The following is a 17,958-nucleotide window of genomic DNA, read 5'->3' on the forward strand; positions in this document are numbered from 1 at the left end:
GAAAGTGTGCTTTACTAAGTTCTTCAGGTAATTCTTGAGTACATGAAAGGCTGAGAAGCACTGTCTTAGAGTATTGAGGAATGAAGCTAGGCTGGCTGAGCTCTGTCCTTGACTAACCATACAATCATCAGAAAGTTACTTACCTTCTCTGGGTCTCTCTTTCTTCTGCTACGTAAAATATTTGTTGTGAAGATAAAACTTTTAGCACTTTGAAAGTGCGTAGAACTTAATAAAAACTCAGTAAACACCACTACGATTATTGTCATCATGGTTGTTGCTATTGTTCGATCTTACCATCTTCAGCATGTTGCTGGCTGGTGGAACTACTCCTCTTCTGAGAGTGTTGTGTATATTAACGATCTCTTGTTGTACATTTGGCAAGTCAGTGACGAGCTTATTAAATAGTTTTTTAGCTGATTTCCTCTGTTACCAGAAAAATATTAATTAGTGTTACTTCTTTTAAGTGGAATTTGTCATATATATTTTGCAGACCTATAGGCAATGCAAATTAAGTTTATATTAAACAGTGATTTATAGCATTTTCAAATTTATAGTGTCTCATTATATTGGATTCCGTTTCTCTAGTACTAGTTTTGAGGATTTCTGAACATCAGGATGACATTACATTAGTCTTCGGAATAATGCACTGGTTATCCTGTGATTAGGATTTTTCCAGGTTCATACTTTGGACCATGATGAAGCACTTTTTATTGGGCAATAAGATCCACAAAGGAAGATATCTTCAAAGCACGCCTGTTACTTACTTCTCTGGCTTATTCTCCACACACCTCCCACCCTGCAACAACTGTACTCTCTGCTTCCCAAATAAACTACTTCCACTTGAACCCTTGTCTAGTGGTGTGTGTCTGGGAGAACCCAAACTAAGAAATTCATTACTGAGGACAAAGCCACAAGTGCTATCAACACAAATTCTGTGTCTTCTTTCTGTTCGTATGAGAAAACATCAATACTCTCAAGTGTATGTGTGAGAGAGTATAACATAGAATTCAAATTCAGCCTATAATCTTGAATTCGTGACTGTTCTTTTCATTTATTTATTTTTTATTCTGAAACTCACTAAGAAGAAAAATACATGACCAAAGTATTTAGTTTAGCATTAATCGCTATAAAGAGCATTATTTTGTGTGTGTGTGTGTGTGTTTGTGTGTGTGTGTGCGCGTGAGATATCACATGTACTTCATGCCTTTTTTAAAAAATGTAGCAGAACTAATGTACTATAATGTGAGGGGTGTCTGTTGCTTCCTTAATACCACAAGACCATCAGCACAATTTATGAATGCATAAGATCTAGCACCATAACTTACACAAATACAGAAGTATTCACTGTCATTTATATCAACAGTTCAGGGTATGGGGAGAAAACTTAAATATGGAATTCAGAAGACTCCTCTAGAGACTGTCTCTATGGACATACTCACATGGTGTTATTTTTTTCTCACATTGCAAGTCACTCTGATTTGGACTAGAGGAAAGGCTGAGGACCTACATGATTCCACATACCATTTCCAGATTACAACTCTCCTTGCTCCTCTGAAAACCTTTGCCATATGGAAACTCATGACATTTGCCTCTCACACCTCATTCTTGAACATTTATTTAACATCTTATCATGGTTTTTTTCCTACTTCCTCTCTTTCCTGGAAATTGTGTTTCCTGAAACGAATTCATCTTTTCCACTCAGATTTCTGAAGTCAACTCAAAGGACTTTAATATCCACATGGATGAATCCAACCCTTTGATGTCTCAGGCCCTTAAAATCTTCCTCCTCTAGACTTCTCCTTCAATCATCTTTATCCTCACTTTAATGGTCACCAACTGTATCTCACTACATCCCAAAACATCGTACCTCTCAAATCACCTGGTCAAGCATTTCCCTGCCTGATCAGAATTTCCTGTTCTTCCAAGTTGCCACGATCAGACATTCTGACTGTTCTTCAATATAATTGAGCCTGCTAACTCATTCTTCGTTTTCTCTACTAGCCCTCTCTTGTCTTTCCTTTCATCTCTATCTGTGTTCCCTAATTTCACAACTCTCATTTTGCAATATTTAATCTTTTGTCTGCACACCATCATCTAGAAATGCCTAACTAAAACACCCCAACTTTGGATGAGACTGACAATTCTCCTGCCTGTTCTATCAGCTGAGCATTGCCAGAAAAAATGTCTCAAAAAACAACACAACACATATCTGCATGACCCCAAATCAGTAAGATTGACCTCAAATAGTTCCTTAATTCTGCTAATCAATTCTAATGAATTGTTTGGTTAACTCACTCTGTCACTCTCCACTTTACTGTAGAACTTTTGCACTCTCCTCTATTCACAACTACCTTCTCTCAACAGATTGTGAAACATCCTTCTTCCCTCAGTAAAGAGAAGCAATCAGAGGGCAGCTGCTTCAACTGTCTTACCCAGTCTGTCAATCTACCTGTATCTGTCCCCTTTCTTTCCTCTTCTTCTGTGGTACAAGTGAATGGGTCATTCTTTCTAATCTTTCTAAGGCTCAACTCTCCAACAGTGTTATTTAGTCCATTCTCTTCTACCTTACATTATTTTTCATTTTGTTTGCTGTCAGCCACTCTTTTTTTTTTTTTTTTTTTTGCCCTTCCCAGTCCTGTTTACTTATGATTATGCAGCTTATATCTTTTTTTGAGAAGAAGTCCTGCTCTGTTGCTTGGAGTGGAGTGCAGTAGCATGATCTTGGTTCACTGCAGCCTCTACCTCCCAGGCTCAAGTGATTCTCCTGCCTCAACCTCCCAAGTAGCTAGGATTATAGGCATGCACCACCATGTCTGGCTGCATGCTGCTTATATCTTAAAACAAATAAACAAGCAAACATCTCTTCGTTTATCTCACTTTCCCATTCAACTATTGTTCTCTGTCTCTGCTCTCTTTCCCTATCTATATTCTGGAAAATATTGCCAACTCTGGCTGTGTACAATTGCCCAAGTAATAGTCTTTCTTTTGGTGTGAGGAACAAAACACTCTCTTTATTTTTCTCTTTCCTTTCAGACTTCTCTGTTTCTTTCACCTGGACTGATTGTGGCTACTGTCTAGCTTTCCACTGGCCTTCCTGAATCCACTAATGCTTTACTACATCTACATTCTCTGTCCCACTCCTTGATCCATCATTCTTCCATAATCCAGTCTCCAGTCGTCATTCAGAGCAAAAATTTTAAAACATAGACACAATGGAGTCACTTTACTGTTAAAAGTCTTCACCAGTTTACCATTCATAGAAAGAGAAACTCAAATCTTTAACAAGGCCTTTGAATATTCTGTTTATTCTCAGCCTCTATCTAGGATATGTGCCCTTATCTCTGCTGTAGTCACATTAATTTTTTTTTTTTTTTTTTTTTTTTTTTTTTTTTTTTTTTTTTTTTTTTTTTTTTTTTTTAGTTATCTGAATGTGCCAGTTTCCTTCCTGCCATAGAATATTTGCCCATGCCTGTATCTTTGATGGTACATCTTGTTAGTTTGCAAGGCCAACTTATTCTTCAGATCCCAGGTATACCATGTGCTCAGAGAAGTCTCTCATTAACTCAGAGAAGATTCAGCCTGCCTGTTATCTGATCATAACTCTCTATAGTTTTCCTTAAGAAAACTATTTGTGTAACATCTACCAGATTGTCGTGGAAAACTACCTATATAAAAAGTAAAAACAATTTCTGTTAAATTAGATGCTTAATATCCCAGCAAACACTGCCACTTGTGGAAGTTTAAAATACAATTCAGGTCTGGTGGTTAGTCCATTTGATTTCTACCTGGAATCTGAAAAAAATAAAGCATAATACTATTTTTGTTGGCAAATTGGAGCACATTATTTACTTTAACTGAGACTCATGTTTAAAGTTTATGTAATAAATTTGTGTTGGGGGCTTAATTTATCTTCTTGTTTAAATTTAAAATTCTTAAGCCTTTATTTTATGACCAAACTGTCTACAAAATTGTATGAAAATATTCTAATAGATCTCTGTTATAAAGCATAAACATATTGTTTTATCAATGCCTTCTACTTTTTCTTTTGTATTCTTGGTCAAAAGCGGATTGGGTATGGTTTCCCTTGGATGGGTGGAGTTCTACTTAACTACTCTTTGCTCTGGACTTTTAACTAGCGATGCTAATTTCATCTTTCACATGACAATCTGGGTTAGGCTGTTTCCCAGAATTTGGCCTAAGTGGTCTAGACAGCCTAGTACTAGGTCTTGATGGCAAACATAGGTTTCTGACTGTTTGCCCTTTTCCCATGCCTCTGGAATGGTGGCTACACTTCAGATTAGCTTTTTCCTTATTATGAAGCATGAAGATCACTCTTCCACACTGGGGAAGTAAAATGGTCAGAGAATCAGAGGGAAGGAAGAAGTCTTATTCAGGACTCTAATTCAGGACACTAATTCCAACTTACTGGAGGATTACTGGGCATTAAACAGGAGCTCCACCTAGTCTCTCTTTGGGGAAGAGGAGTGAGTAATAGGATTCAAATACCAAACCAACACCCTAATAGCCTACTGCATATGGATTTTCTTTCCACAATAAAACTAAGTGCCTTTTATTTCTTACTTCTCTACCTGGCCTATGAAAATATTTTCTATACCAAGGTTTTCTATACCATGGTTTTTTCTATACCACTCATTTTCTATACCAAGGTTATTTACTTCAGTTTGTCATAAAATTTTGGGTAAATTAAAATATATATTATTTTCTTTATATCATTGAAGTTATTTAAAGGTGAATATTATTGGCTGATCATAGAATATTATGTCATTGTGTGTTCTACTTCTGTTTTGTGACTGTTGAAGTTATTGTTTTTAATTATTAGTGAGATTAAGGTAGCCTATGGAATTCAAACTGCTAATCAGCTCCTCATGTCGCTCTTTGTGCTGTTGGCACCTTTCCATTTTATATTTAATTTTGATGCTTTAAATTATTATTATAGTAAAAAATTATATAGCTCATCTGCATTCTCAGCTTTTTTCCTGTATTATCCAGAGGGGCCACAATGAAATAGATATGGACCCATGGAGCTAACTGATTAAGTATAATTTCAGGCCCTGCCATGTCTTATTCCTCAGATATTGGCCATATGACTCAACTTTCCTATTCTTTGGTTCTCTCTTTTATAAAATGGTATTAAGATGAGTACTTGCCTCACAGGGCTATTGTGAAAACAAAGTGAGTAATGGGTGTAGCAGTCTCACAACAGTGCCTCTGACGTGAATTCTATTAAAGTGTTAGCTCTTATCTTTATTTAGAAAGTAATTATGAAACCCAACCCTCACATACTTTCATGGACAACATAGGCAGTAAGCAAGCAGCAGCAACCAAAAACAAGAGGTGTTTAATTTCCATCCCTGAAAAGAAAAATAACATAATTTTAGATTATTCTCAATTCATGGGATAACATCTTGTAATAAACTTTATTTAAACCACTTTTACCTGTGTTTGCAATATTTTCCCTAAAAGAAACCTTTAGGATCCAACCAAGACTTAATGTGTTAGTCATTAGGACCCAGATAGGAAGGCAGGACTGTTGTTTGAAGGATAGTAGACTCTCAAAAATATAAATTGTTTTAAACCCTGGACCTTTGAATATGTTATATTGTGTGACATAAGGGAATTAAGGTGGCAGATGGAATTCAAACTGCTAAATAGCTAACATTAAAGTAGGGAGATTTTCCTGGAATATCTGGGTGGACCCAATGTAATCACAAGCGTATTTAAGGTTGAAGAGGAAGTCAAAAGAGTCAGTGTCAGTGATGAGCATGAGACAGACTTGACCAGTCATGCTGAATTTGAAGACAGAGGAAGATACTGCAAGCTAAAGAATATGGATAGCCTCTGGAAGCAGGAAAAGGTAAGGAAACAGATTCTCCCCATAAAGTTTCCCTGTTGACATCCTGATTTTAGCCCAGGAAGACCTATCTGAATTTCTGACCTCCAGAACAGTAGGATAATAAACCTATATTTATTTTAGAACATTCAATTTATGATAACTTGTTATAGTAGCAAGCGGAAAGTAATATAAGAAACGGAAAGATTATATTTAAACTCTCCATCAGCTACAAAGAAGAGGAGTAATTTGGTACTACTAATTTATGTAAGTGACTTAGAGATATTCCATAATATCTGATCACCTTGCTAAGCATGGTTGTCATTGAGTCAAACAAATCAGAGCTAATGTACCCTCTCCTTTCTTTTTAGTTAATATAAATAGTTAACTCTAGGATATTAATAAGTATAGATTATTGAATTTGGTTGGCACCTTCTTTTCACCATCTGCGAAGTTTATTTCTGAATTAATCCTGCTGTGTGAGAAGTAAAAAAGGCTAACAGTTTGGTTCTCATTTTACAAAAGCAAGCACTTTTAAAGAACAAGTTACCAGATTTGTGCAGAATAATACAGGGCAGACAATTACTCGTGCTTTTCCCCCCAATGATGTAGTTTACCACTGCTCTCACGCTTCCCATGCTGACTGCCAGACATGCTCAATATGAGAGAGAACTCTCTAAATCAATTCTTTCAGAGAATACACACATGTAAACAATCTCACCTTTATTATTCTTTTTTATCTATTTCCTTGCCTTTCTCTCTCCCTCCAAATGTTCACATAGCCTCACATTTCAAGATTTATCGTAATGTGGTGACACAGATGATGAAATATCCCTTTTTCTTACTAATCCTAAAAAAATCTAGTAAAGCAGACAATATTAACCCTGAGGTAACTGAAAAAAAAGTAAAATAAAAGGGAGATTCTGAGGGGAGGGGCTTCAGGAGAGATAGCTGACTAAGCATCTGGCACTTGCCTTCTCCACAAAGAAGAACCAAAATAAGGAGTAGATAATTAAACTCCAAATAGACCATCTAGTATTCAACAGATAAGTGACATGAAGCACCTAAAGCAAGGAAGGAGAGAAAAACAAGGCAGTCTGCTCAGTTGAGATTGGCTGGGAGCCTGGAAAGACTCCTTAATGTATGGAAAGGGTAAGAGAGTGACCCCCACTAATGCATATTTTCATCATGGACTTCTGCATCCTAGCCATTGGGATGCCTCTAGACCCTCACAGACCACCAGCCCCCATCCCCCTGAGGCTACCAAAGAGTTGCCTGGAGACTGCCCAAAGGCACAGTTCTAGAGGAGAGTTCATGGTGGGTCCCACGGGTTTCACACACCCTTGAGTGCTAGGCAGCTACAGAAGGGTCCTTTATTGAGACCCTATTCCCAACCAGGCTGCATTCTGCACAGGGTCCCAATAGCCCTTGCATATCCACATCTCTGGAGCCACATTGACATTTCCCACCTGAAGCGTCTGCTGCACCTAGCTGCTGCTGCCAGAGATGATATATTTAACAAGTGCTGAAAGAAAAAAAAAAAAAAAAAAAAAAAAAAAACTTCCACCTATGGATACTATAACCAAGAAAGTTATCCTTCATAAATGAAAGATTTAAAAAACGTATATTCCAGACAAGCAAAAGCTAAGGGAATTTGCTACCATTAGACTGGCCCTACTGGTAATGCTTAAAGGAGTCCTACACATGGAAGTGAAAAGATATCTACCATCATGAAAACACACAAAAGTATTAAACCCACTGGTAGAGCAAACACAAATAAGGAAGAGAGAAAACTCAAATGTTATGACTATGTAAAACCAGCTGACCACAATGATAAACAATAAGAGAAAAAGGAAACAAAAAATATACAAAACAACCAGAAATTAACTAACAAAATGACATATCAATGATAACATTGAACATAAATGGATTAAATTTTACACTTAAAAAATATAGAGTGGCTAAGTGGATTAAAATATAACCCAACTATATTCTATCTTTAAGAAACTCATCTCACCTATAAAGACAGATATAGAATGAAAGTAAAGGGATATCAAAAGATATTCCATGCAAATGGAAACCAAAACCAAGCAGAAATAGCTACAGTTATATAAGATAAAACAGACTTTAAGTTCAAAATAGCAAAAGCAGACAAAGAATGTCATTACATAATGAAAAAAGGAATCAATTCAGCAAGAGAAAGTAACAATTCTAAATGTATACACCCAACAATGGAGCACCCAGATATATAAAGCAAATATTATTATATCTAAAGGGAGAGATAAACTCCAATACGATAATAGTGGGGAGTCCAACACCCTACTCTCAGCATTAGACAGCTCATATAGATAGAAATTAACAAATAAACATTGGATTTAAATTGTATATTAAACCAAAGGAACCTAACAGACATTTATATAACATTTTATCCAACAGCTACAAAGTGCACATTCCTCTCATCAGCACATGAAACATTCTCTAGCATGGACCATATGTTAGAAAACAAAACAAGTCTCAATGAATTTTTAAACATTGAAATGATGTCAAGTATCTTCTCTTACTACAATGAAATAAAACTAGAAATCAATAACAAGAGGAACTTTGGAAACTGTAAAAAATGTGGAAATTAAACAGCAGACTCCTGAATGACCATTGGGTCAAGGAAGGAATTAAGGAGTAAATCAAACATTTTTTTAAACAAATAAAAATGGAAATACAGCATACCAAAACCTATGGGGATACAGCAAAAGCAGTGCTAAAAGGCAAATTTATAGTGACAAACAACTACCTCAAACAAAAGAAAGATTTTAAATAAACAATCTAACAATGCATCTCAAGAATGAAAAAAAAAATAAGGGCAAATCAAACCCAAACCTGGTAGAAGAAATCACAACGTTCAGAGCAGAACTGGACAAAATAGAGACTTTAAAAAATAATACAAAGGATTAAAAAAGTTGAACTTTTGAAAATATAAACAAGACTGATAAACCAGTAGGCCAAGTAACCAAGATAAAAAAGAGGAGACCCAAATAAATAAAATCAGAAAAAAAGAAGATATTACAAACGTCACTAGAGAAATACAGAAGACCACAAGACAATCATGGATAACTGTATCCTAACAACTGAAAATTGTAGAGAAAATAAATGAACTCCTGGAGACATACAACCTACCAAGATTGAACCAGAAAGAAATAGAAACCAGAGCTGACCAATAATGAGTAATGACATTGAATTGTAATAAAAACTCTACCAATAAGAAAAGTCCAGGATCAGATGATTTCACTGCTGAATTCTACCGAGTTTTCAAAGATGAACTAACATCTATTCTTCTCAAACTATTCCAAAATATTACAAGAAAAGTAAAGTTGCCCTAATTCATTCTAAGAGGCTGGCATTACTCTGATACCAAAACCAGACAAGGATGCAACAAAGAAGAAATCTATAGGCCAATATCCCTGATGAACATAGATTCAAAGTTCCTTAACAAAATACTAACAAACCAAATCCAACAGCACATGTAAAATGTAATGGACAATGATCACGTGGGATTTATAGCAGGGATGCAAGGATGGTTCGACATATGCAAATCAATAAATGTGACATATCACATTAACAAAATAAGGGAAAAGAACCATATGGTAATCTCAATAGACTCCTTAAAAGCATTTGATAAAATTTAACATCTCCTCCTAACGAAAAACTCTCAACAAACTAAGCATTGAAAGAATCTAACTTGGCCAGGCACAGTAGCTCACACCTGTAATTCCAGCACTTTGGGAGGCTGAGGTGGGCAGATCACTTGAGGTCATGAGTTTAAGACCAGCCTGGGCAACACGGTGACACCTCGTCTCTACTAAAAATACAAAACATCAGCAAGGCGTGGTGGCACGTACCTGTAGTCCTAGCTACCTAGGAGGCTGAGGTGGGAGAATTAGTTGAACCTAGGAGGTGGAGGTTGTAGTTAGCCAAGATCATGCCATTGCACTCCAGCCTGGGCGACAGAGAAAGACTCCATAAAAAAAAAAAAAAAAAAAAAAGAACATAACGCAACATAATAAAGGCCATATATGACAAATCCACATCTAGCATCACACTAAATGGGCAAAAGCTGAATGTCTTTCCTCTAAGAACCAAAACAAGACAACATTGCCCATGTTCAGCACTCTTATTTAGTATAGTGCTGGGAAGTTCCAGCAAGAGAAATCATGCAAGAGGAAGAAATAAAAGGCGTTCAAATTGGGAGAGAGAAAGTCAAATTGTCACTCTTTGCAGATGATATGATATTATATCTAGAAAACCTAAAGACTCCACCAAATTCTTAGATCTGATAAGTAAGTTAAATAACTTTGCAAGATACAAAATCAGCATGCAAAAATCAGTAGTGTTTCAAATAAAATACCTAAAGATAAATTTTACCAAAGAGGTGAAAAAATTCTACAAGGAAAATTGCAAAAGTCTTATGAAAGAAATTGAAAAGGACACAAATAACTAAAAGTAATCCCATGTTCATGAATTAGAAAAAATTAATTTTGTTAATATAACCATAATGTCTAAAGCGATCTACAGATTCACACAATTCTCATCAAAATACCAGTGTCATTTTCCATAGAAATAGAAAAAAAGTCCTACAATTAAATGGAACCAAATATAGCTTAGATAGCCAAAGCCATTCTGAGCAAATAGAATAAAACCAGAGTCATGATACTACCTGAGTTCAAAGTATATTACAAGTCTCTAGTAAATAAAAATCGAGGTATTGCTATAAAAATAGATACATAGAAGAGAGAACCAATAAAATGGAAGAGAGAACCAAGAAATAAACCCACATACATACAGCCAACTGACTTTTGATAAAGACACCAAGAGCATTCATTAGAAAAAGGATATCCTCTTCATTAATGGTGCTAAAAAATTGGATGCTCATATGCGTAAGAATGAAAGTGAACCCTTATTTTTCACCAAATGTAAAAATAAACTTAAAATAGATTAAAGACTTAAACACAAATCTTGGAACTATAAGATTATTAGAAAAAATCATAGGAAAACTTCAGGACATTGATCTAGACAAAGCTTTTATTATTGAGACCTCAAAAGCACAGACAACAAGAACAAGAATAGGCAAATGGGACTGTTAAACTAAAAACTTCTTCACAGCAAAGAAAACAATCAACAGAGTGAATGGCAATGTGTTTAATGGAAGTAAATATTTGCAAATATTCTTGACTAATATCCAGAATATGTAAGAAACTCAAACAACTCAACAGTGAAAAAACAAATAATCCTATTAAAAAGTGTGAAAGGACTTTTGATGAATAGATATTTCACAAAAGAGGACATAAGAATGGCCAAAGAATATATGAAAAAATATTCAACATCACTAATCATCAGGGAAATGCAAATTAAAACAACAATGAGATATTATCTTGCTCCAGTTAGAATGACTATTATTAAAAGACAAACAATTACAGATGCTAGTTATGGATGCTAGTGAAAAAAGAGCTCTTATATGCTGTTGGTGAGAGTATAAATTAGTATAGCCACTACTGAAAACATTATGGAGATTGAAAACATGTAAGTAGAAGTACCATTCAATCTAGTAATTCTACTGAGTATTTATCCAAAAGAAAATAAATGAGTATATCAGAGGAATACCCATACTCCCATGTTTATTTCAGCACTATTTGCAATAATCAAGATAAGGAATTAATCTAAGTGCTCATTAATAGATGAGTGGATTAAGAAAATGTGGCATATATACACAACAGAATGCTATCAGCCATAAAGAGTAATGAAATTATTCATTTGCAGCAACATGGATAGAACTGGAGGTCCTTAGATTAGGTGAATATGCTAGGCACAGGAAGACAAATATTGTATGTTGTCACTCATATACAGAAGCTGAAAAAAAGTTGATCTCATGGAGACAGAGAGTAGAATGATAGATATTGGATACTGGGAAGGGTGTGTGTGTAGGTTGAGGCACTTGGGAGTGGATAAAGAGAGGTTGGTTAATGGGTGCAAACATACAGCTAGATAGAAGGAATAAATTCCGATGCTTAATAGCACAGTAGGTTGACTATAGTTAACAACAAATTATTGTATATTTCCAAATAGTTAGCAGAGAGGACTTGAAATGTTCTCAAAACATGGAAATGATACTCCAGGTGAGGGATGACCCAAATAGTCAGGCTTGAATATTACACAGTCTTTGGATGTAACAAAATATCACATGTGCCCCATTAATACATACACATACTATGTTTCAATAGAAAAGGAGGTTCTGACACAAAGTAGATTAACGTATAGTCACACATTTATATATATACTATACACACACAAGTATATATATACTTTACAAATTTATCTCTACATTATATATATTGCATACATGTGTAAACACATATATATACAGAAAACATATATATATACCTATACTCTGACATTTTATTATTCATATTAGTCCTCATTATGAGGCTATCTATACTGCTGTTTTTACATTTTCTGAGGGACACTTTTTTGGGGTGATGTGTGCTTATTATCTTGATTGTTATGATGCTTTCGTGATTGTACACTTACATGTACCTTAACTGTACCTCAAAAAAGCTGTTATGAAAAGCTCAAGAACTACCCTCCCAAATGTATTTGTTTTCCACCAGATAAAAATTGGTACTGATAATTTAGATTTTGTCTTTCAAGTCTTCTTTTTTCTTATATACAAATCCAGTACTTAGTAGAATTTACATGTAAAAACATAATTTATGTAAAATATTATCTTGCTTTTCTCAGAATTTCCATTTTATTTTGAAAATATGATTAATTTGTAATTTACCTGTGATTTTGATATAACACTAAATCTAGGTAAATTAATCCCAGAACTTATTTTCTGTGCAAGTACTAAAAGCATCCAGAAGAAAACTCATTATGATCTCTTGAGAATGATAATGGGATAATCGGTGTCACCTGGGATTATGGTTACTTTGCATGTTGGCATATCCAATGAATTCTGATTGATCAAAGTTTAGGGCAACTATGCTAAGGGAAACTGCTAAGAAAGGACCTTAGATTTTTCAGCCCATGTTTTGGCTTGAGGGCAATGAATAGGTGAAACGCATATACTCGAAGTTACACCTTGTCAGAGAAAAGAGGCTGCAAACAAATAAACAAACAAAAAACAGGAGGGCCATTATTTTTGTTTGCTTGAGGTCTAAATAGTGGGTGACTGAGTCACAATATGAAGGTAAAAGTTAATAATTCAACATCAGCAGTAAATTAAGCATTTTAGAATAAGGATTGAATACAGGAAATTATGAAGGTATCTCTGTTGCCCCAGAATTATAATAGTACAGATTTTGGGCCCTGGGATAATTCCTGGAGGTATGGATCGAAATTGGGTAGGGCTGAAGGGATGGAAAACTGCAGGAAATAGAGCATTTGGCAAATAGCAAATCTTGCTGATGTAAGAAAGATGTAGACATAAAGATTAGAATTGTAGAGCATAGCTCAGAGCTGGAACAGAGGTTGTGAGGGTGGAAATATAAATGGGTCCAGGATAAAAGACCCTGTAGATCCAGACTGAGATACTAAGCCCTAGTCCAACCTCTGGGACTTATCTTATCTCAGTGTTCCAATGGAATAAATTATTCTCTACTGCCTGGAGGATTGCAAATCTAGGAACTAAGTAGGCCATTTCAGCCAAGGAATTACATAGCTGCTTGAACTCAGGTAAAGGTAGCTCTTCTGAACAGAAGTATTACAGAAGAAGAAGCATTACTTCATTGGCTTTAGCATAATTCCTTCTTAAGACAATTATTTTATACACAAATGGCAATCTTAAGCCAATACTCTTAAAATATTTTTAGATAATAATACCAGCAACTTGATACATTATTTAAATGTATTTCTTTACCCTTTAGTTTCAGGATGTGTTTCTTGTTGACAAATTTGTAGATCATAAACAACTGAAAGTTAATATTTTGTGAGAGGAAAGATCCAAGATGAGAGAAAAGACTGAGGACAGCTGGGTACTGCCCTATGGCATGCCCTGGGGAATGCACTCTCATAGATTCAATTGTTAGACCATGACCTTCTCAGCACTTACATGAAGAATAGTCCCTTCCTTGCCTTAACCAAAGAAAATACATCTTCTTTTTAATTTTCCCCACCTCAGTGAATCTGTTATTTGTTTAAAAAAGTTACTGAGGTGTAACTTACTTATAACATAGCATGCAAGTCTTAAGTGTATAGTTTGATTCGTTTACAACTATGTATATACTAGTGTAACTATGACCAAAATCAATATATAGATGATTTCCAATACCCAAGAAGGTCCCGTGCACCCCTTTCAGTCTGAAGACCCCAAAAGTAAAACCTATCTTGATATAACTAGGATTAGTTTCATCAGTTTTTAAACTTTGAATAAGTGAAATATATATTTTCAATATCTAACCTCTTTCACCACTCATTATTATGCTTATGAGATTCATCCATGTTGCATGTGAAGAAGTTTGTATTTGTTAATAACTGCAGAGTATTCTACTGCATACACACAGTACAATTAATTTAATCATTCTATTCATTATAAGAATTTTGATTATTTTCAGTTTGGAACCATTATAAGTAAAGCTATGAACATTTTCTCTGTACCACTTTTAGTAAACACTGTTGTTATTCACTCTGTGTGTGTGTGTGTGTGTGTGTGTGTGTGTGTGTGTGTGTGTTTGGATATATACCCCAGAGTGGGATTATTGGGCTGTATGGTACACACATGTTTTCCTTTAGTAGATATTGTCCAATATTTTTCCAAATGAGTTTTATCAAATCATACTCCCGTCAGCTTCATATCCTCACCTATTATTTGTATTCTCAATTTTTTTTCAATTTTATCTATTATGTTTGTGTAATGATATTTCATTGCAGTTTTTAATTTAATATCTTGTTTAATAACAAGATATTGAGCTTATTTGCACGTGTTTATCAGCCACTTTGATCCCATCTTTTGCATAATCTCCATCGAATGTTTTTTCCATTGTTGTAATTAGGTTGACTGTTTTTTTCCTTTTTCGCTTATATGAATTCTCTACATCTTCTTGATAAGGCAATTGTCAAATGCTTTACAAATATCTTCCCTTAGTCTGTGGCTTATGATTTGAACTATCTTAGTTGTAGCTTTTGTTAAACAAAAGTTTCTAATTCAAATAAATCTAACTAATCTTTATTTTCTTATGTTAGTGCTTATGCATGTGTTGGCATGTGTGTGTTCTATTTAAGAAATTTTGGCCCAAAGTTAATGAGTCATAAAGACATTTAGCATTGAAAAATATTGGAGAACAAAGCTGTAGGATTTACAGTACCAAGTATTAAAACTCACTATAATGCTGAAGTCATTAAGACAGCGTACTAGTAACACAAGTACAGATACATGGACCAATGGCATATTATGTAATTCAGAAACAAGTTCACATACATAGTCACTTGATTTATGACAGTCTCAAATGCAATTGAATGGGGAAAGGTTGATCATTTTTATAAAAGACAGGAGGTCAATGGAATATCTAATAGAGAAAAGATAAGTATTCTGATCACCACCTTCCACTAAAAACAAAAATTATTTTCCCTTGAGTTATAGATTTAAATGTGAGTACCATCTTATTTTTACAAATCTAAATGTGCAAACTATCGTATCTGTAAGACATAAATTCCAGCTATTTGATAATTATCTGATATTATTTGAAGTGTGCAGTCACATTTCTTCCAAATTCTCTTGTCTAGTGATTTTCTCTCATTATAGTCAATTTGATCCATTGCATTATATGTAAAAGGTCTTCGTGAAAACAAAAAGGAAGGCACTTAGTGGAGGCTTTGGAATATATTACTAAACATAAGATTTCCGTAAGCGGTTTTGGGGAGAATAATTCAGAGAGCACAAAGCATTAATGGGATTGAGATAGAAACTGGAAAGGGAGTGAGGGAGCAGGAAGGGCACAAAGGGAAGTTGTTGAGAAAGGCCGAGGTCAGGTGGGGCACAAAAGTTGTGTAATTTATGAATCCAAGACCTAGCATGAAGACCCTGGAGACTTGAAGCAAGAGTGGAGACTGGCAGATGGAAACACTGCAGAAAGGAGTTTGGACAGCTTAAAATCCTGCCCGCTGGGGCCCACCACTGAATTCTCAATTTCTCCTTCATGCTGTCTTGGTTCTGATAGAGGCTGCCTTACAGTCTTTGTAAAACAAATCTTTTATCGCCATTATCCACTAAATGTCTAGCAACTCTCCAAAATAAAATGTCAAGTTATAAAAGAAACAGAGGAACACTAGCTGTTTGACTATGGCCCCTTAATAGTGGCTAACTCCTTTGGCAGCATTTTCAATATTTCATGAAACAAAAGATGCCTACCTTGTCATTTTCAGATCTATATAACCACATGGTAATTGTCCCTACATGAAAAAATGTTTCTTCTAAGTCCTCCCCAAGAAGTTCATGAGAATGAACTCAACATGTAATATTACTTTGCATTCATATAGTATATTTTAGCTTGTAAACTCCTTTATTAAAAGCATGGAGATAACTAAACATTTACTTTTAGATCACAATAGTATTAGAATAAAACATTGCATGTAATCTCATTTAACATTATAGCAGTGCTATTTGGTAGTCACTTATGAATCTTATTTTCAAATAAAGAAACTGACAAAGATATAATATAACTTACCCAAGTCCACACAGCTTGTAAATTTGTGTCCTAATAAGAACCCAGCCTTTCACTATGTAGGGTACTCGGGCTTTTAAATGACAGTACACGGGGGAGATTTGTTCAATGAGGCAGTCAGTACAAGGTACGTGCCTCTAATAGATCAAGGGATTTACAGTGGACACTGGACATGAATACATGATAATCAGAACAAATCTAGAGTCTGTGAAGATTACAAATCATGATTGTGAGGACATTTCTAGTTTGTAACCCAGGCAACATCATCAATGAACCTCACCAATTTTAAACTTTTACCTTGGGAACAAACTGCAAAGATTAGTTGCATGATTCGGCAGAGCCACAATCAGATAACAAAGGTCACTGTAAGGGAAAATGACTTGCTGGTCCAGAAAAGGGTAACAACTTCTCAGCTTTATTAAATTCATTGAGTAATTATTTTTTGAGGTCTTAAGATGATTTATGCTCTCTTCTAGATGCTGAAGATACGTAGAATAACCAAACATATAAACTACACAATCTTACAGAGTTTGGTAACTGTTCTATAATGTGTCACATACTTGGAGAGGTTCTGGGAATGAAAAGATACTCAATTTTCCTAAGAACTTCCTGGTTAAAAGGAAAACTACCTGCAGTTTGGGAGAATTCTAATAGATATTTGTCCAGAAACAATGTGGAAGCAACTAACTACGTTGAAAGGTATAGAAATACTGAACACTAAATTGTAAAACACTAAAAATTCCAGATATCGTTTGAGTCACATGATGAGAAATAAACAGGACATTTAGAACAAAGAAAGAAATATCACACAGACAGAAATCACATATGAGAATAGAAAATTTACTCTGAAACTAGGTGTAATCAGATGTTGTTGAATTGTCTTATTATTCTGAAAACTTGGGAAATATTTGTATATGTGAGTGCATGGCCATTTATATTGAAGTCTCTACATAGCTTGTTGGCATCTTTTTAAAATTATGAATTACGTTTTTGTTCTTTGTAAGGAAGAATATATTATAATTTAATAAAAAATATTTTTCTTATGTCTTGCTTAAGAAAGGGCAATTGAATATCTAAAAGGAAAGAGTAAAAATAAGGAAAGAAGTATATAGTCATAAGTTATTTTGTGTTAGTTCTGGGGTGATGATTAGGAAATAAAAATTAAAAGAAAGATCAGAGGCTCTTAAGATAGAACTTTCTGGTCTTGCTAAAGTATATAATGAATGTCCAGAAAACTATCTGCAGGAAAGGAGAACTAAACATCACTAAAAATTGCTCACCTACAGCCAGAAGAATTTTTTTTTTTTTTGGTTGAGGCAGATGGTGTTAATTTAAAAACATACCAAAGCTTATCTGTAAAGTCTTTCATGGATAAGATGAATTATCTTTAGCTTAACTTTA

General features: G+C 34.8%; 1 protein-coding gene across 2 annotated transcripts in view; it reads right to left on the bottom strand.

Moving 5' to 3' along the window:
* The window catches only part of CRISP1 (cysteine rich secretory protein 1), a 39,746-nt gene extending 23,109 nt beyond the window's left edge, over positions 1 to 16,637 (bottom strand). Inside the window, exons 1-3 of one of the 2 annotated variants that reach the window (XM_050786170.1) lie at positions 16,561 to 16,602; positions 5,305 to 5,372; positions 295 to 423 (exon numbers count right to left, since the gene is read on the bottom strand). In XM_050786170.1, coding sequence (XP_050642127.1) covers positions 295 to 423; positions 5,305 to 5,370 — 195 coding nt within the window. In that variant the 5' untranslated portion in view covers positions 5,371 to 5,372; positions 16,561 to 16,602. Of the gene's footprint in view, positions 1 to 294; positions 424 to 5,304; positions 5,373 to 16,560 lie in introns of both variants that reach the window. The other variant, XM_050786169.1, reaches the window with a different exon arrangement.
* Between the last annotated feature and the right edge of the window lie 1,321 nt (positions 16,638 to 17,958).

Source organism: Macaca thibetana, chromosome 4, assembly GCF_024542745.1.
Source record: "Macaca thibetana thibetana isolate TM-01 chromosome 4, ASM2454274v1, whole genome shotgun sequence".
Classification (NCBI taxonomy): domain Eukaryota; kingdom Metazoa; phylum Chordata; class Mammalia; order Primates; family Cercopithecidae; genus Macaca; species Macaca thibetana.